Below are 16,910 nucleotides of genomic sequence, written 5' to 3'. Positions count from 1 at the left end.
TATAACATACCCCTACTTTCTCAGTTTTCTATTTCTATCATGTTAAATATTAGCCACTATGAGTATCGACCATCAGTAGCCCTAATAACCACACATATTCAACTGCCAATTTACTGTTCCCTTCAGTTGGTATAGTCTACATTATCATTCTGTCACGCCCTGACCTTAGTTTTCTATATTTTCTGTATGATTTTGGTCAGGTCAGGGTGTGACGAGGGTGGGTATGTGTGTTTTTGTCTTGTCTAGGGGTCTATGGGGATTTTTTGTATGTCTAGGTAATGTAGGTTTATGGTGGCCTGAATTGGTTCCCAATCAGACTCAGCTGTTTATCGTTGTCTCTGATTGGGGATCCTATTTAGGTTGCCATTTTCCATTTAGGTTTTGTGGGTAGTTGTCTATGTGGAGTTGCATGTCAGCACTCGTTCTATTTAGCGTCACGTTTGTTCAGTGATCTTCTGTTATTAAAAGAAGAATCTATTCATATCACGCTGCGCCTTGGTCTCCTCAATACGACGAACATGACACATTCCATTTAATTACATTGCTTAGTTTAGTTTACCTTACTTCCTCTGTAAACGCTGTGTGGTTGTTGCTGAGGATCATTTGTTTTATTTTATTTTTTATTTATACTTTATTTTCCATTTAACAAAGAACAAAAACAACAAAATAGTGACAACAAACATCCAAACATGACAATAAACAATAGATGGGGGAGGTCGAGGGTAGGTAGCCTGGGTCCAACCAGGAAACACAGAATACCCAGCGAGCCCTACCACAGCAAGCCAGGCGTTCCGTGTGACCTGGCAGTAGTCAAATGTCCATGCTGAATCACTGTGGTTTACACTCTTCCCGATTCATATGTACTGTTCGTTTGACTGATAGGAAGGCCAGTGCAATTATGTGTTGCATGGTTCTAGGTTGGATATTGTCCACCCTACTTCCTAGCAAGCACACTACAGGACATATTAGGATATATAGATTCAAAATTCCAGACAACATATCAACTACCTCAGTCCAAAGTCTTTTGACGGCTGGACATTTCCAGAACATACTCATTAGTGTACCAACCTCACCACAGCCACGCCAAGACAAATCTGAAAGGCTTTGATCCCTTTTTTCAACCTGTGTGGTATAATATAAGCCCTATGTAAGATCTTCATTTGATTAATTTTATACCTTACACAATTGGACATTGCTGTTGTGTTGTTCCATAATGCATTCCACGGTAGTGCGGTGAGACAAATCCTGTTCCCAACGTAACTCAGTGGAGATGTTGCTGTTTGGGGAGGAAAGGAGAACAAGCTTGTATAAGGCGGAAACCATTCTTTTTCCATTAGCAGCACTCCTCAGTTTGTCGTCCATCACACTTTTAGATCTCACATCAATACCACTTGAGGAAATACATTTTATTATTGATGAGGATCATTAGTAACAAGTAGGCTAATTAAATTGTTAAGGAGCAGAGCACAGACCAAGCCATAACAGTTTGAACCCGACGCATGGTTCATTATTTGGCTGTGTCATCACACAGTTCCATGGTTAGTGCAGGCAATAGACGAGTGTATAGTCTACTATTGTACACTATTCGCCCTATTGTAATTCTATGTACACACATTTTCCAACATAACCATGGGTTGAACAACAGCTTAGGCTTTGGGCTCCCGAGTGGTGCAGGGGTCTAAGGCACTGCATCTCAGTGCTAGAGGCTTCACTACAGAAACCGTGGTTCGAATCCAGGCTGTATCCCAACCAGCTGTGATTGGGAGTCCCATAGGGCGGCGCACAATTGGCCGGTGTAGGCCGTCATTGTAAATAAGAATTTGGTCTTAAATGGCTTGCCTAATGAAATAAAAAAAACTGAATTTGGCATTTTTCTGAAATAATCAAAACACTGTTTCCTTTCTTTCATGCGTAAAGGCTCTCCAAACTTGTTTTTTTATGATTCATGACTACTTTCCTGAACCTAAATAATCTGTAAAATCAGAGTATTTTAAAATCTACCAATTGGTGCTGAAACAGAGATGAAAATGCATATATTTAAATGGTTTTCATTCACTGATCCCTAATATTCTGAACCCGTTTGTAACGATCGTCCTGGGAAGAAGGAGTGGACCAAAACGCAGCGTGGTAAGTGTTCATGTTAATTTAATAAATAAACTGAACACTGAAATAACAAAAACAACAAAGAGAGTGAACGAAATGAAACAGTCCTGTAAGGTGCAGCAACACAAAACAGAAAACAACTACCCACAACACACAGGTGGAAAAGGATACCTAAGTATGGTTCTCAATCAGAGACAACGATAGACAGCTGCCTCTGATTGAGAACCACACCCGGCCAAACACACAGAAAAGAAAACATAGAACACCAGACATAGAATGCCCACCCCAACTCACGCCCCGACCAAACCAAAATAGAGACATAAAAAGGATCTCTAAGGTCAGGGCGTGACACCGTTCTCTCAATATATTCCAGTCTGTTGACAAAATCCTAACTAAAGGGTACACCTTATTTAAAGGGATAGCTTAACCCAATGAGTCCTACTCTAACACTGGGACTCATCTTACCCCTTTTAAACATTGTGTATTTGAACTACATACTTCTGGGTTGCACCATTGATTAATGGGGGCTGAGCTAGAGCGGTGTTTGTGAGACAAGGACGGATCCCGCAGAGGCCTGGGGGAGGGTCTTTTATACAAAAATTAATGTGGAGTCTGAATGGTTTGAGCTACAAACTATTAAAAGCTATCTATGAAAAGGTGAGCAAAAACAGGGTTTTAGATATTTTTACAAATGTATAAAGTAAAAAATTAAATACCTTATTTACATAGGTATTCAGAACATTTGCTATGAGACTTGAAATTGAGCTCAGGTGCATCCTGTTTCCATTGATCAACCTTGAGATGTTTCTACAACTTGATTGATTTGGAAAGGCACACACCTGTCTATATAAGGTCTCACAGTTGACAGTCCCACAGTTGACAGTCAGAGCAAAAACCAAGCCATGAGGTCGAAGGAATTGTTCGTAGAGCTCCGAGACAGGATTGTGTCGAGGCACAGATCTGAGGAATGGTACCAAAAACTGTTTGCAGCATTGAATGTCCCCAAAACCACTGTGGCTTCCATCATTCCGAAATGGAAGAAGTTTAGAACTACCAAGACTCTTCCTAGAGCTGGTCGCCCGGCCAAACTGAGCAATCATGAAAGAAGGGCATTGGTCAGTGAGGTGACCAAGAACCAGATTGTCACTCTGACAGAGCTCCAGAGTTCCTCTGTGGAGATGGGAGAACTTTCCAGAAGGACAAACATCTCTGCAGCAGTCCACCAATCAGGCATTTATGGTAGAGGGGCCAGATGGAAGCCACTCCTCAGTAAAAGGCAAATGACAACCCACTTGGAGTTTGCCAAAAGGCACCTAAAGGAGAAACAAAATTCCCTGGTCTGATGAAATTAAGATTGAACGTTTTGACCAAACGTCACACCAGGAGGAATCCTGGCGCCATCCTTACGGTGAAGCATGGTGATAGCAGCATCATGCTAAAGAGATGTTTTTCAGCAGCAGGAACTGGGAGACTAGTCAGGATCGAGGGAAAGATGAAAGAGCAAAGTACAGAGAGATCCTTGATGAAAACCTGCTCCATGGCGCTCAGGACCTCAGACTAGGGCGAAGGTTCACCTTCCAACAGGACATCGACCCTAAGCACACAGCGAAGACAACACAGGAGTGGCTTCGGGACAAGTCTGAATTTCCTTGAGTGGCCCAGCCAGAGCCCGGACTTGAACCCAATCAAACATCTCTGGAGAGACCTGAAAATAGCTGTGCAGTGACGCTCCTCATCCAACCTGACAGAGTTTGAGAGGATCTGCAGAAAAAAATTGGAGGAACTCCCCAAATACAGGTGTGCAAAACTTGTAGCATCATACCCAAGAATAATCAATGCTCTAATCGCTGCCAAAGGTGCTTCAACAAAGTACTGAGTAAAGGGTCTGAAAACTTATGTAAATGTAATATTTCCGTAATTTTTTTATAACTTTGCTACATTTTCTAAAAATGAGGGGGGGAATGAGGGGGGAAAACAATTGAATCCATTTTAGAGTAAGGCTGGCTGTAAAGTAACAAAATGTGGAAAAAGTAAAAGAGTCTGAGTACTTTGCAAATGCACTCTATATATGTGTCACACCCTGACATTAGAGATCCTTTTATTTCCCCACTTTTGTTAGGTCAGGGTGTGATTAGGGTGGGTATTCTAGTTTTTCGTTTCTATGTTGGCCTGGTATGGTTCCCAATCAGAGGCAGCTGTCTATTGTTGTCTCTGATTGGGGATCATATTTAGGCAGCCTTTTCACACCTGTTGTTTGTGGGATCTTGTCACGCCCTGACCTTAGAGATCCTTTTTATGTCTCTATTTTGGTTTGGTCAGGGCGTGAGTTGGGGTGGGCATTCTATGTCTTGGTTCTATGTGGTCTATTTCTATGTGTTTGGCCGGGTGTGGTTCTCAATCAGAGGCAGCTGTCCATCGTTGTCTCTGATTGAGAACCATACTTAGGCTGCCCTTTTCCCTCTTTCTGTGTGGGATTTTGTTCTTTGCATGACGTAGCTGTTCGGTCGTCGTATTCTTTATTGTTTTGTTGTAGTTTCACTTCGTGATTAAAATTATGTGGAACTCAAAGAACGCTGCGCCTTGGTCTCTTCCTTCCGACGACACCCGTTACAGAAGATCCCACCACAAAAAGACCAAGCAGCGTTTTCTGGAGGAATGGACATGGGAGGAAATCCTGGACGGCAAGGGACCCTGGGCACAGACGGGAGAGTATCGCCGTCCAAAAGAGGAGCTGGAGGCAGCTAAGGCGGAGCGGCGACACTACGAGGAGTTGGCTCGAGGAGGAGTGCACGAGAGGCAGCCCCAGAATTTCAGGCCATAGACCTGAGCCAACTCCTCATGTTTGCCGTGGTGAGAGATTGACCGGGCAGGCACCGTGTTATGCGGTGACGCGCAAGGTGTCCCCAGTGCCCACTCATAGCCCGGTGCGCTACATCGCAGCTCCTCGCATCGGCCGGGCTAGAGTGGGGATGGTGCCGTCTCAGCGCATCTGGCCTCCAGTGCGTCTCCTCGGCCCGGGTTACCCTGCACCAGCCCTACACACGGTGTCCCCGGTTCGCCAGCACAGCCCAGTGCGGCCTGTTCCAGCTCCCCGCACTTGCCGGGCTACAGGGGGTATCCAGCCAGGACGAGTTGTGCTAGCTCTGCACACGAGACCGCCAGTGCGCCACCACGGCCCAGTGTATCCGGTGCCTCGGCCAAGGAAGAGGCCTCCTGCATGTCTCCCCAGCCTGGTGAGTCCTGTGCCTTCTCCCAGAGCCAGGCCTCCTGTGTGTCTCTCCACTCCAGTGATGATCCATGGCACGAAGCCTCCAGTGATGATCCATGGCAAGAAGCCTCCAGTGATGATCCATGGCAAGAAGCCTCCAGTGATGATCCATGGCAAGAAGCCTCCAGTGATGATCCATGGCACGAAGCCTCCAGTGATGATCCATGGCAAGAAGCCTCCAGTGATGATCCATGGCAAGAAGCCTCCAGTGATGATCCATGGCAAGAAGCCTCCAGTGATGATCCATGGCACGAAGCCTCCAGTGATGATCCATGGCAAGAAGCCTCCTGTGTGTCTCTCCACTCCAGTGACGCCCTTCAGTCCGGAGCCTCCAGCGACGATCCCCAGTCCGGAGCCTCCAGCGACGATCCCCAGTCCGGAGCCTCCAGCGTCGATCCCCAGTCCGGAGCCTCCAGCGACGATCCGCAGTCCGGAGCCTCCAGCGGCGATCCGCAGTCCGGAGACTCCAGCGACGATCCCCAGTCCGGAGCCTCCAGCGTCTCCCTCCTGTCCGGAGCCGCCAGAGTCTCCCTCCTGTCCGGAGCCGCCAGAGTCTCCCTCCTGTCCGGAGCCGCCAGAGTCTCCCTCCTGTCCGGAGCCGCCAGAGTCTCCCTCCTGTCCGGAGCCGCCAGAGTCTCCCTCCTGTCCGGAGCCGCCAGAGTCTCCCACCTGTCCGGAGCCGCCAGAATTGCCCTCCTGTCCGGAGCCGCCAGAATTGCCCTCCTGTCCGGGGCCCGCTGCGAGGGTCCTCAGTCCGGGGTCGGCGGCGGTCTACATCCTGCACCAGAGCCGCTACCGCGGATATATGCCCACCCAGACCCTCCTCTATAGGTTTAGGTTTTGCGTCCGGAGTCCGCACCTTTTGGGGGGGGGGTACTGTCACGCCCTGACCTTAGAGATCCTTTTTATGTCTCTATTTTGGTTTGGTCAGGGCGTGAGTTGGGGTGGGCATTCTATGTCTTGGTTCTATGTGGTCTATTTCTATGTGTTTGGCCGGGTGTGGTTCTCAGAGGCAGCTGTCTATCGTTGTCTCTGATTGAGAACCATACTTAGGCTGCCCTTTTCCCTCTTTCTGTGTGGGATCTTGTTCTTTGTTTGTGTGCCGCTAGGTTGCACGACGTAGCTGTTCGGTTGTCGTATTCTTTATTATTTTGTTGTGTCGTAGTTTCACTTCGTGATTAAAATTATGTGGAACTCAAAGAACGCTGCGCCTTGGTCTCATTCTTCCCAGGACGATCGTTACAGATCTTGTTTTTATGTAGTGTCTGTGTGCACTCCATTATTTCACGTTTCGTTTGTTTCTGTATTTGTTTTGGTGAGTTTCATTTATTAAAACATGTGGAACTCTACGCACGCTGCGCCTTGGTCCATTTATTCCAACGAGCGTGACAAAATGAAAAGCCATTTTTTGCTGGAATCTCCAGACTGATAGGGTTATTAAGATACATGTACTGAAAACCCTATTCTATGAAAACTCTGAAACCCTATTCACGAGAAAATCTGTTGGCCAGTGATTTAATTACAGTGGCTTGCGAAAGTATTCACCCCCCTTGGGATTTTCCCTATTTTGTTGCCTTACAACCTAAAAGTAAAATGGCTTTTTGGGGGTTTTTATAATTTGATTTACACAACATGCCTACGACTTTGAAGATGCTAAATATTTCTTATTGTGAAACAAACATGAAATAAGACGAAAAAGCTGAAAACTTGAGTGTGCATAACTATTCACCCCCCCAAAGTCAATACTTTGTAGAGCCAACTTTTACAGCAATTACAGAGTATGTCTCTCTATAAGCTTGACACATCTAGTCACTGGGATTTTTCCCCATTATTCAAGGCAAAACTGCTCCAGCTCCTTCAAGTTGGATGGGTTCCGCTGGTGTCCCATCAATATTTAAGTCATACCACTGATTCTCAATTGGATTGAGGTCTGGGCTTTGACTTGTCCATTCCAAGACCTTTAAATGTTTCCCCTTAAACCACTCGAGTGTTGCTTTAGCAGTATGCTTAGGGTCATTGTCCTGCTGGAAGGTGAACCTCCGTCCCAGTCTCAAATCTGTGGAAGACTGAAACAGGTTTCCCTCAAGAATTTCCCTGTATTTAGTGTCATCCATCATTCCTTCAATTCTGACCAGTTTCCCAGTCCCTGCCGATGAAAAACATGGTGTTCTCGGGATGATGAGAGGTGTTGGGTTTGCACCAGACATAGCGTTTTCCTTGATGGCCAAAAAGCTCAATTTTAGTCTCATCTGACCAGAGTACCTTCTTCCATATGTTTGAGAAGTCTCCAACATGCCTTTTGGTGAACACCAAACGTGTTTGCTTATTTTTCTTTAGGCAATGGCTTTTTTCTGGCCACTCTTCCGTAAAGCCAAGCTCCGTGGAGTGTACAGCTTAAAGTGGTCCTATGGACAGATACTCCAATCTCCGCTGTGGAACTTTGCAGCTCTTTCAGGGTTGACTTTGTCTCTTTGTTGCCTCTCTGATTAATGCCCTCCTTGACTGGTCTGTGAGTTTTGGTGGGCGATCCTCTCTTGGCAGGTTTGTTGTGGTGCCATATTCTTTCCATTTTTTAATAATGGATTTAATGGTGCTCCGTGGGGTGTTCAAAGTTTCTGATATTTTTTTATAACCCAACCCTTATCTGTACTTCTCCACAAATTTGTCCCTGACCTGTTTGGAGAGCTCCTTGGTCTTCATGGTGCCGCTTGCTTGGTGGTGCCCTCTGCTTAGTGGTGTTGCAGACTCTGGGGCCTTTCAGGACAGGTGTGTATATATACTGAGATCATGTAACACTTAGATTGCACACTGGTGGACTTTATTTAACTAATTATGTTACTTGTGAAGGTAATTGGTTGCACCAGATCTCATTTAGGGGCTTCATAGCAAAGTGGGTGAATACATATACACGCACCAATTTTACGTTTTGAATTTTTTCGAATATTTTGAAACAATTTTTTTTTTCTCATTTCACTTCACCAATTTGTACTATTTTGTGTATGTCCATTACATGAAATCCAAATAAAAATCAATTTAAATTACAGGTTGTAATGCAACAAAATTGGAAAAACGCCAAGGGGGTGAATACTTTTGCAAGGCACTGTAAATGTATTCAGCGCGCGCAAGGTAGCCACACCTGCAGAGCTTGTTACGTGACTGAATAAGGTAAATCTGAATACCAAATACTGAGAAGTGTGTAGGAAAGTTGTGTGAAAAAAAAGGCACACATTCCTAAATCTGAATCAGCCCCTTGAAGTATACCAGTAGTAAAAGAAAGGTGGATTATTTAGGATGATAGCATTTGGTCTTTAAAAAAATAATTGGGTGGACCAATATGATCAGCGTGTTAATAATAAAGCTTGCATACTAAGATAGAGACGTGAAGATGAGGGCCCACAGGATGAGAATAGAATACAGGATATTACTTTATTAAAGGCCTGCCCGGGGGGCGAGTCACCTGGTTTTCAACACAAATCAAAGAGATTGCCCAGAAACTAGGAAGTCATTTAACATGGGGTTTGAACTAACTTCAAGGGGGGAGAACTCTGGCGGTACTAACTTAGCTATTCAAATGGGGAAAGGGTAGCCTAAGGAGCCCCATCATGTTATGGAAAATGAGCCTTTATTTGACTCGCAGACACACACACACACACACACACACACACACACACACACACATGAACGCACACACACTGAAACGAAAGTCCACACACATGGGCGCACACACAGACACACATGCCAAATAATGTAAATGTTTGTTATTTAGCAGATGCGCTTATCCAGAGCAACTTACAGTAAGTGCATTCATCTGAAGATAGCTAGGTGAGACATCACAGTCATAAACCAGGTGCTATGAAATTTGGTAAACTCCAAATGCCAACAAAACAAAATACGCTAGACAAGGTGGGATTCTTTTGGGACCAGGACCGACTTTGGGAAACCCTGAGTCACAGCCCCCATAGAAATTGAGGGGATGTTTGAGTGGCAGAGCTTGTTAAGGGGTAAACAGTATTGTGGTTTTCCTTAGAAATTTACAGTCAGTGCATTCAAGGTTGATAAATCAGAGAAACTAAAAGGTTTCTGTAACCGTTACTGAAAATGTTGTTGTAGTTAGGTATGCATTGGTTTTCAAAATAATTGTAATTACAACAACTTATTTTATGATATATAGTACTAGTTAAAAGTTTGGACACACCTACTCATTCAAGGGTTTTTCTTTATTTTTACTATTTTCTACATTGTAGAATAATAGTGAAGACATCAAAACTATGAAATAACACACAAAAATTGTTAAACAAATCAAAATATATTTGAGATTCTTCAAAGTAGCTACCCGTTGCCTTGATGACAGCTTTGCACACTCTTGGCATTCTCTCAACCAGCTTCATGAGGTAGTCACCTGGAATGCATTTCATTTAACAGGTGTGCCTTGTTAAAAGTTCATTTGTGGAATCTCTTTCATTCTTAATGCGTTTGAGCCAATCAGTGGTGTTGTGTCAAGGTAGGGCTGGTAAACAGAAGATAGCCCTATTTGGTAAAAGACCAAAGTCCATATTATGGCAAGAACATGTCAATTAATCAAAGAGAAATGACAGTCCATCATTATTTTGACTGACCTTCATGTCTTAATCTGGAGATTTTCAAGAACTTTGAAAGTTTCTTCAAGTGCAGTCACAAAAACCATCAAGAGCTATGATGAAACTGGTTACCTCTGCTGCAGATGTTAAGTTCATTGGAGTTAACTGCACCTCAGATTCCAGCCCAAATAAATGCTTCACAGAGTTCAAGTAACAGACACATCTAAACATTAATGAGCAAGAGACTCTTTCCCACTGACAACTTTTTCCCAAAATGCACTATAGTTATTTTACTGTGCATTCTACAGTATTTTACTGTTGAAATTACAGAAAGATCTTAGTTTGCTGTAAAACAAATGAACAGTATTTTACTGTGCATTCTACGGTAATCTACTGTATTCAGTTTATACAGTATCATACTGTTGATTAATATGGTAAGTTACTGATTAAATAAAAACGGCTAACAGTGTATGGAAGATATGACAGTTATGCCAAGTCAAAGTTTTCCAAGGACAAAGTTATTGAACTGTGTTATAAGTCGTTGCTCTCTGTCTCTCTCTCTCTCTCTCACACACACACACAGAGAGAGAGAGAGAGAACATTTTTGGGCTCAATAACAGGAAAGAGGAGGGTACTATCAGCTCATCTATCACACACCTTCCTCTGAAGGTAGTCTGGATTTTTTCGGTTTTGGGGGAGAAGGAGAGGGTGTAAGGGGAATTGTTTGCCGACGACTTCCAGGAATCAACATGACGAGACAGGGATGTTGGGGACACTTGGGCTTGACCAACTTCAGATGTGTGTGATTGACGCAGCGTCGGCACACAGTCACTGAGGGAGGAGGACTTGGTAACTTTGTTCCCCTGTATAGTCGGATCAAGGCGTCAGTAATATAAGAGGGAAGCCGGGTAGACTCTGTGGAGAAGGAACATGTGTAGAGGATTTGATTTGTGAGATAGTAATTGTCATGTTCACTATTGCCTTCAAAGAAACTGACAAGTGCACTTAGGGCTTCAAAGCATTCATGCCCCTTTTATGACAGTATTAGGCCAACAATTATGGATGGCTACATATAATCGCAACATGGGCCTCGCTACACCAAACCTGTCCCAGAACAAGGTGATTCATGCCAAGTATTTGAGGTTTCAAAGGTTTATCGGCCCACAAAGTCGCACAGGGAGTTTTGTGAAACGTATATAATGCCGGTCTGCTAAAATGTGCTTAGCAATATTGAATAACGTTCTACTAACTGATGGAATGAATAAACAGATTTAATCTCAATTTCTCAGTACTACTCAATCCGAAACCAGCCTCACTCTGTGGAGGGCATCCCAAATTCAGGACAGTGATATGCGTAGTTAAGAGAGTCAAAAACATAATTAATAATGGCAACACAAATGAAACACAGACCTTGGAGGTAATATGCCTTTAATCACCCCCATATTTTACTACAAGACCTACAAATACCAAATGACTGCTTGTGTTTTCCTACATGTACTACTCTCTCCATCTCTCAGAGGGTAATATGGGTTCTTCTCCATTTGGAATAAAGATGAAAGGAGATTTGAGGAATGCGCAGCATGGGAGTTTTCTTTTTTACAACCAAATCTCTATTGTTGAGGTAAATTACATGTTATAGAAGGGTCCCTTTTTTTGCAATTTTACTTGTTTTTGAGAAACTTACCACAACCAGCGATTAACTTCCTTATCCTCGTTGTGCAGTACGTGGGCTCCAAAAAAAACCATTAACAAATGTCCCAAAAACACAGCCAAATACAGATTTTTAGAAACGGAAAAGGTCTCAGTATAGTGATGCAGATCTTTACATGTGACACACATGAAATTGTGCCATTCCGAACTTTCATTTTGTGCGACTCGAGACAATTTCCCTATCGAGCTGTTCAATTCGATGTGTAACCCGCTGCTAGAATGGACGGATTGGTATCGCTCCAGTCGCAACAAATTGGAATACAACGTTGCAGATAAAGTTCTGAATGACACAATTTCATGTGCACAACAAAGACCTGCATCACTATACTGAGAGTTTGGGCTTATTTGGGCTTTTCTGGAGCCTATGTTCATGTTTTCGGAGCCCCCGTAGTGTACAACGAGGATGAGGAAATTAATTGTTGGTTGGGGAAATTTTCTCAAACACAAGTGAAATTGCAAAAAAGTGCCTTGACCCTTCTATAACACCCCATTTGCATAAAAAAATTAGATTTAGTTGTAAAAAAAAGCATAACACTCCTTTAAAGCGCTCTCTCCCCCAATGCTGGTCCTGTATGACTAACATCTGTGAATCCCAGAACATCTGATCAAATCTCATCCTAGAGTAAAACAGTCAGAGTTGGGTTAATGTTTTGTTGTGAGATGTTATAGTGAAAATGTTAACAACCCCCCCCCAAAAAAATTTTTTAACCCTTTTTCGTGGTATCCAATTGGTAGTTACAGTCTTGTCCCATCGCTGCAACTCCCATAAGGACTTGGGAGAGGCGAAGGTCGATAGCTGTGCATCCTCCGAAACACGACCCAGCCGAGCCGCACTGCCCGCTTACCCCGGAAGCCAGCCGCACCAATTTTTCGGAGAAAACACTGTACACCCGGCGACCATGTCAGCGTGCCTGCGCCCTGCCCACCACAGGAGTCGCTAGAGCGCGTTGGGACAAGGACATACCAACCGGCCAAACCCTCCCCTAACCCGGACGATGCTGGGCCAATTGTGCGCCGCAGACCACTGCGCCACTCGGGTGGCCAACAAAACCTAATTTTAACACATTCAGTGAAGCATGATGTTCCACATCTTTCAATATTCCACATCAACTGTTTATAAAATACTGCATATATACTGAACAAAAATATAAATGTAACATGTAAAGTGTTAGTTCCATGTTTCATGAGCTGAAATAAAAGGTCCCAGACATTTTCCATACGCACAAAAAAGGTATTTCTCTCAAATTTTGTGCACAAATGTGTTTACATCCCTGTTAGTGAGCAATTCTCCTTTGCCAAGATAATCCATACACTTGACAGGTGTGACATATCAAGAAGCTGATTAAATGGCATGATCATTACACAGGTGCACCTTGTGCTGGAGACAATAAAAGGCCACTCTTAAATGTTCCGTTTTGTCATACAACACAATGCCAGATATGTCTCAAGTTTTAAGGGAGCGTCGAATTGGCATGCTGACTGCAGGTATTTCCACCAGAGCCGTTGCCAGAGAACTGAATGTTCATTTGTCTACCATAAGCCGTTGTTTTAGAGAATTTGGCAGTACGTCCAACCGGCCTCACAACCACGACTACGTGTAACCACACCAGCCAAGGACCTCCACATCCGGCTTCTTCACCTGCGACATTGTCTGAGAACAGCCACCCGGACAGCTGATGAAACTGAGGAGCGATTTCTGTCTGCAATAAAGCCCTTTTGTGGGGAAAAAGTCATTCTGATTGGCTGGGCCTGACTTCCCAGTGGGTGTGCCTGGCTCCTAAGTGGGTGGGCCTATGCACTCCCAGGCGCACCCATGGCTGCGCCCCGTCCCATTCATTTGAAATCCATAGATTAAGGCCTAATGAATGTATTTCAATTTACTGATTTCCTTATATGAAATTAGTTCATGTTGCGTTTATATTTTTATTCAGTATAGCTTACACAAATCAGAAAGAATGCTAGAAGGTGCTACCTTAAAATTAAACATGAAGTTAAAACAAGGAAGGAGAACACCCGGTGAATGTTCTTGGCAGAGCACATGGTGCTTTGCTTTGCTTCAGAGAATTCCCTCTGTCACCCAGAGTGAGCTTCTCCAAACACAAGGACCTGCTCTGCAGCATATGGTAAACACTCACTCCACTCTGTGCTAAACCACTCCCCCCCAGGAACACATACTGTACATATGCACACTCTTAGCCAAACCTACCCCTTCTTCACACACCGGCACAAACACTCCATCAACACACACACACCACCCACTTTAGCCCACTCTGACAAATCAATATACCCAAAAACCACAGGGATTGGTTTCTCTTTGTTTTCAAAGTAGGCCAGCCTCAAACTACCGTTAAATTTAGTGCACTACCAGAGGGCACAGAGGGATCTATACAGGAAACGAACTGCCAACATCCTCAAAGCACTGAAATCATACTAAGCACAACTAATTTACTCTACGAAAACAGTAACAAAAAGGAAATATGAAAATACTAGCTCCAGTTCCACATGGAGAGTGGCATGGTTGATGATGCATTGTGACTGGATTAGCACCTTGCTGGCAGACTGGCAACACATAAGGTCATAAGATCAAAGCCCAGTCACACCCTTACAGAAAAAACACATGACTTCACATGTGAAATGTATTTTTGGAACACTTCACATGTGATCTCATGTTTTCACATGTAGTTTCATGTTATCACATGTTGCTTTACATGTTGTCACATGTTATCACATTTACTTTAAATAAGATCATGTGGTCATATGAAAACGTGTTTTTGGACCAATTCACATGTGATCATCAAACATTATTGTGGTTTTTCCATAACGACAGTCTCATATATTAGTTTGTCCTTTCTTTTAATATTTTAGTTGTAAATCATTGATACATTGATATGGTATGACATGCTTGCATGTTTGTATTCATATCTTCATTCGGTCAGTGGGCCATCTAAGACAGTCAGTGGTTGGCTCTCAGCATTGTGGAAAGAGCCCATAGAAAGTATGGGAAATCCAGTTCTAGGGTTGGATAGGACACACGAGTGCAAGACCCTCCTCCTCCTCCCACCAACCCTTACCTCCCTTCTCTCTGTTCACCCTCTGTCTAGCAGTGTGTGGACTGGAGGTGTAGCAGCCAGGCCTCAGCGTTGGCATAGCGGACATACATTTGGGAACCTGTGTTTATTTATAGACACTTTAACCCACTTAGTATCACATTTGTCAATGTCAGCCCTGGGTTCTAATCTCTCACCACTGTCAACACTTCATTAGTAACCCACAACACCCCCCCGACACCCCCTTTTTCAAACCACCCGCCGACCCGACCCCCATTCACCCTTTCCTCCAACACCCCCCCTCTACAAACCACCACCGATCCCCATATACCTTTCCCTTCGACCACCCCCACCACCCTTTGCCAGGGGCGTCACCACATGGGCAGGATGCATGACAGTACCAGAGGGCAAAGAGACACACACAAACCACCACCCCAATTCCACTGCAGACTGGTGTCATCATGGAACAACATTGGTAGAGAGGTGGGAGGAGTGGACGAAGAGAGTGCAGAAGATGGATAGATTGGAGAAAGGGAGAGAGGAGGGGGTCAGAATTCTGGAGGATCAACAAGAGGGAGAGGACGCATGAGGTGAAGGATAAAGAAGGCAGAGTAGAAAATAGTAGAAGAGAGAGAGAGAGAGACAGAGCTTGGTTGGGTACATTTTATTCAGGCATTTTATTCAACAAGAGATGTACCTACATTTGATTAACTAATCAAGGAATACTCAAAAGAGGAAAGTTATCTGAACGTAAATGACCTAACCTTGTTGATGTGAGGGACCTACAGGATCCATTCATGCACAGGCTATTTCTCTGAATATCTTTAAAGGACAGAGCTATATCAATAACAAAAACACGAGACTGTTTATCAGAACGAGAAGAGGACAGAAGAATGTGTATTAAAGAAGACAAATAATTAACATTACAGTTACCCTACAGAAATCTCTGAACACTTCGATTAACATGAAACAACTTGGTAGCACAGTACCTTAAGTTGCTTCTGTAGCCTACCTATGTAACTACACCGTAGTAACTGTAGTAACAACATTGTAGTTACATAGGAACTGCTATGTAATAGCGTTGGTAATAGACTGTGGCGGTATAGGTTATTAAGGTAAAGTGTTTCCAACAATTCAAATTAGCATTAGCATGTAAGTACATCATCATCATTGGAATGATGCACTAACAACAGATTAGTGTGTATTGTATGTAGACACCAAAATAAAGTGTCACCCATGGTTCGTTAGTTTGGTACGGATCTTCTATATGTCAAGGGCTTAATGTGAGGCTTTGTTAGTCCACCACACATATTGACTAGTGTGATGAGAGAAAGGTTGAATAAATAGATATGGAACGTGGCATGGAAGGCAAGCAGCTGCATAAATGTGAGGTTATATGCCGCCTGATACATCAATTGAACCAGATGCAGTGACAGCCCCGTGATTAGCATAGTGTTATCTCCGGCATCCATGCTACTCGCAGCACCTAGCCTATGAATAGCAGGGGACACAGCCAGTCAAACACACACACACACACATACAGACACACGCACACACATGAGCAAGCAAGCAGGCAGGCACACACGCACGTACAGTGCTTATGCCCACACAGTAAATACATATTCATGAAACCTGCTTTGAATTGTAGCATGGATAATGTCCTTGCCTTGTTCTCACACCCCTTTTATCAAACATCTTGATTTGCACAAATCTTTTTCACAAGGGAGACCTGTCCTAAGACAAGAGAAGTACTCGTTATCTGTCCCTCTCACGCACACATAAACATATAAAGACAACACCCCACCTATACACACACTTAAACAAAAACATGTAGGCTACATAGAAAGAAACCAATGCACATGACAACAATATCAGCTGTCAGTCAATTTGGACCGTTCCACCATTGGGGATATCTGGATGTGGGTGAAGTGCTGCTATACCTCTGCCATATGCAGGACGACAGTGGGCAGTGTCCCAGTCGCCATCTCCTGCTCCTCCACATACTGGCTGCATTTGGGGTCCCCCCGCACCTTCGTGGACTGGGTGATCTGGAAACCCGTGATGGGGTTAACGCACCAGCACTCGCCCCGCTGACCATGGGTGGACATGTGGCACTGGAACACACGAGGGGGAAATGAGAGAGAAGGGTGGGGGGTGAGGGGGGAGAGGTGGGGGTTTAATGAGGCACTGGATACAGTCAGCGAT

The 16,910-nt window shown here is 44.1% G+C and overlaps 1 protein-coding gene across 1 annotated transcript in view; it reads right to left on the bottom strand.

The window, feature by feature from the left end:
• Positions 1-10,115: 10,115 nt before the first annotated feature.
• LOC120064347 (insulin-like growth factor-binding protein 2-B) overlaps positions 10,116-16,910 on the bottom strand; it is a 37,159-nt gene continuing 30,364 nt past the window's right edge. The window contains exons 4-5 of the mRNA XM_039014863.1: positions 16,646-16,819; positions 10,116-10,863 (exon numbers count right to left, since the gene is read on the bottom strand). Coding sequence (XP_038870791.1) covers positions 10,825-10,863; positions 16,646-16,819 — 213 coding nt within the window. The 3' untranslated portion in view covers positions 10,116-10,824. The remainder of the gene's footprint in view (positions 10,864-16,645; positions 16,820-16,910) is intronic.

The sequence above is a fragment of the Salvelinus namaycush genome, chromosome 19 (genome assembly GCF_016432855.1).
Source record: "Salvelinus namaycush isolate Seneca chromosome 19, SaNama_1.0, whole genome shotgun sequence".
Classification (NCBI taxonomy): domain Eukaryota; kingdom Metazoa; phylum Chordata; class Actinopteri; order Salmoniformes; family Salmonidae; genus Salvelinus; species Salvelinus namaycush.
Note: the sequence above shows the minus strand (reverse complement) of the source record. Positions and strands in the feature narration are given on the sequence as shown.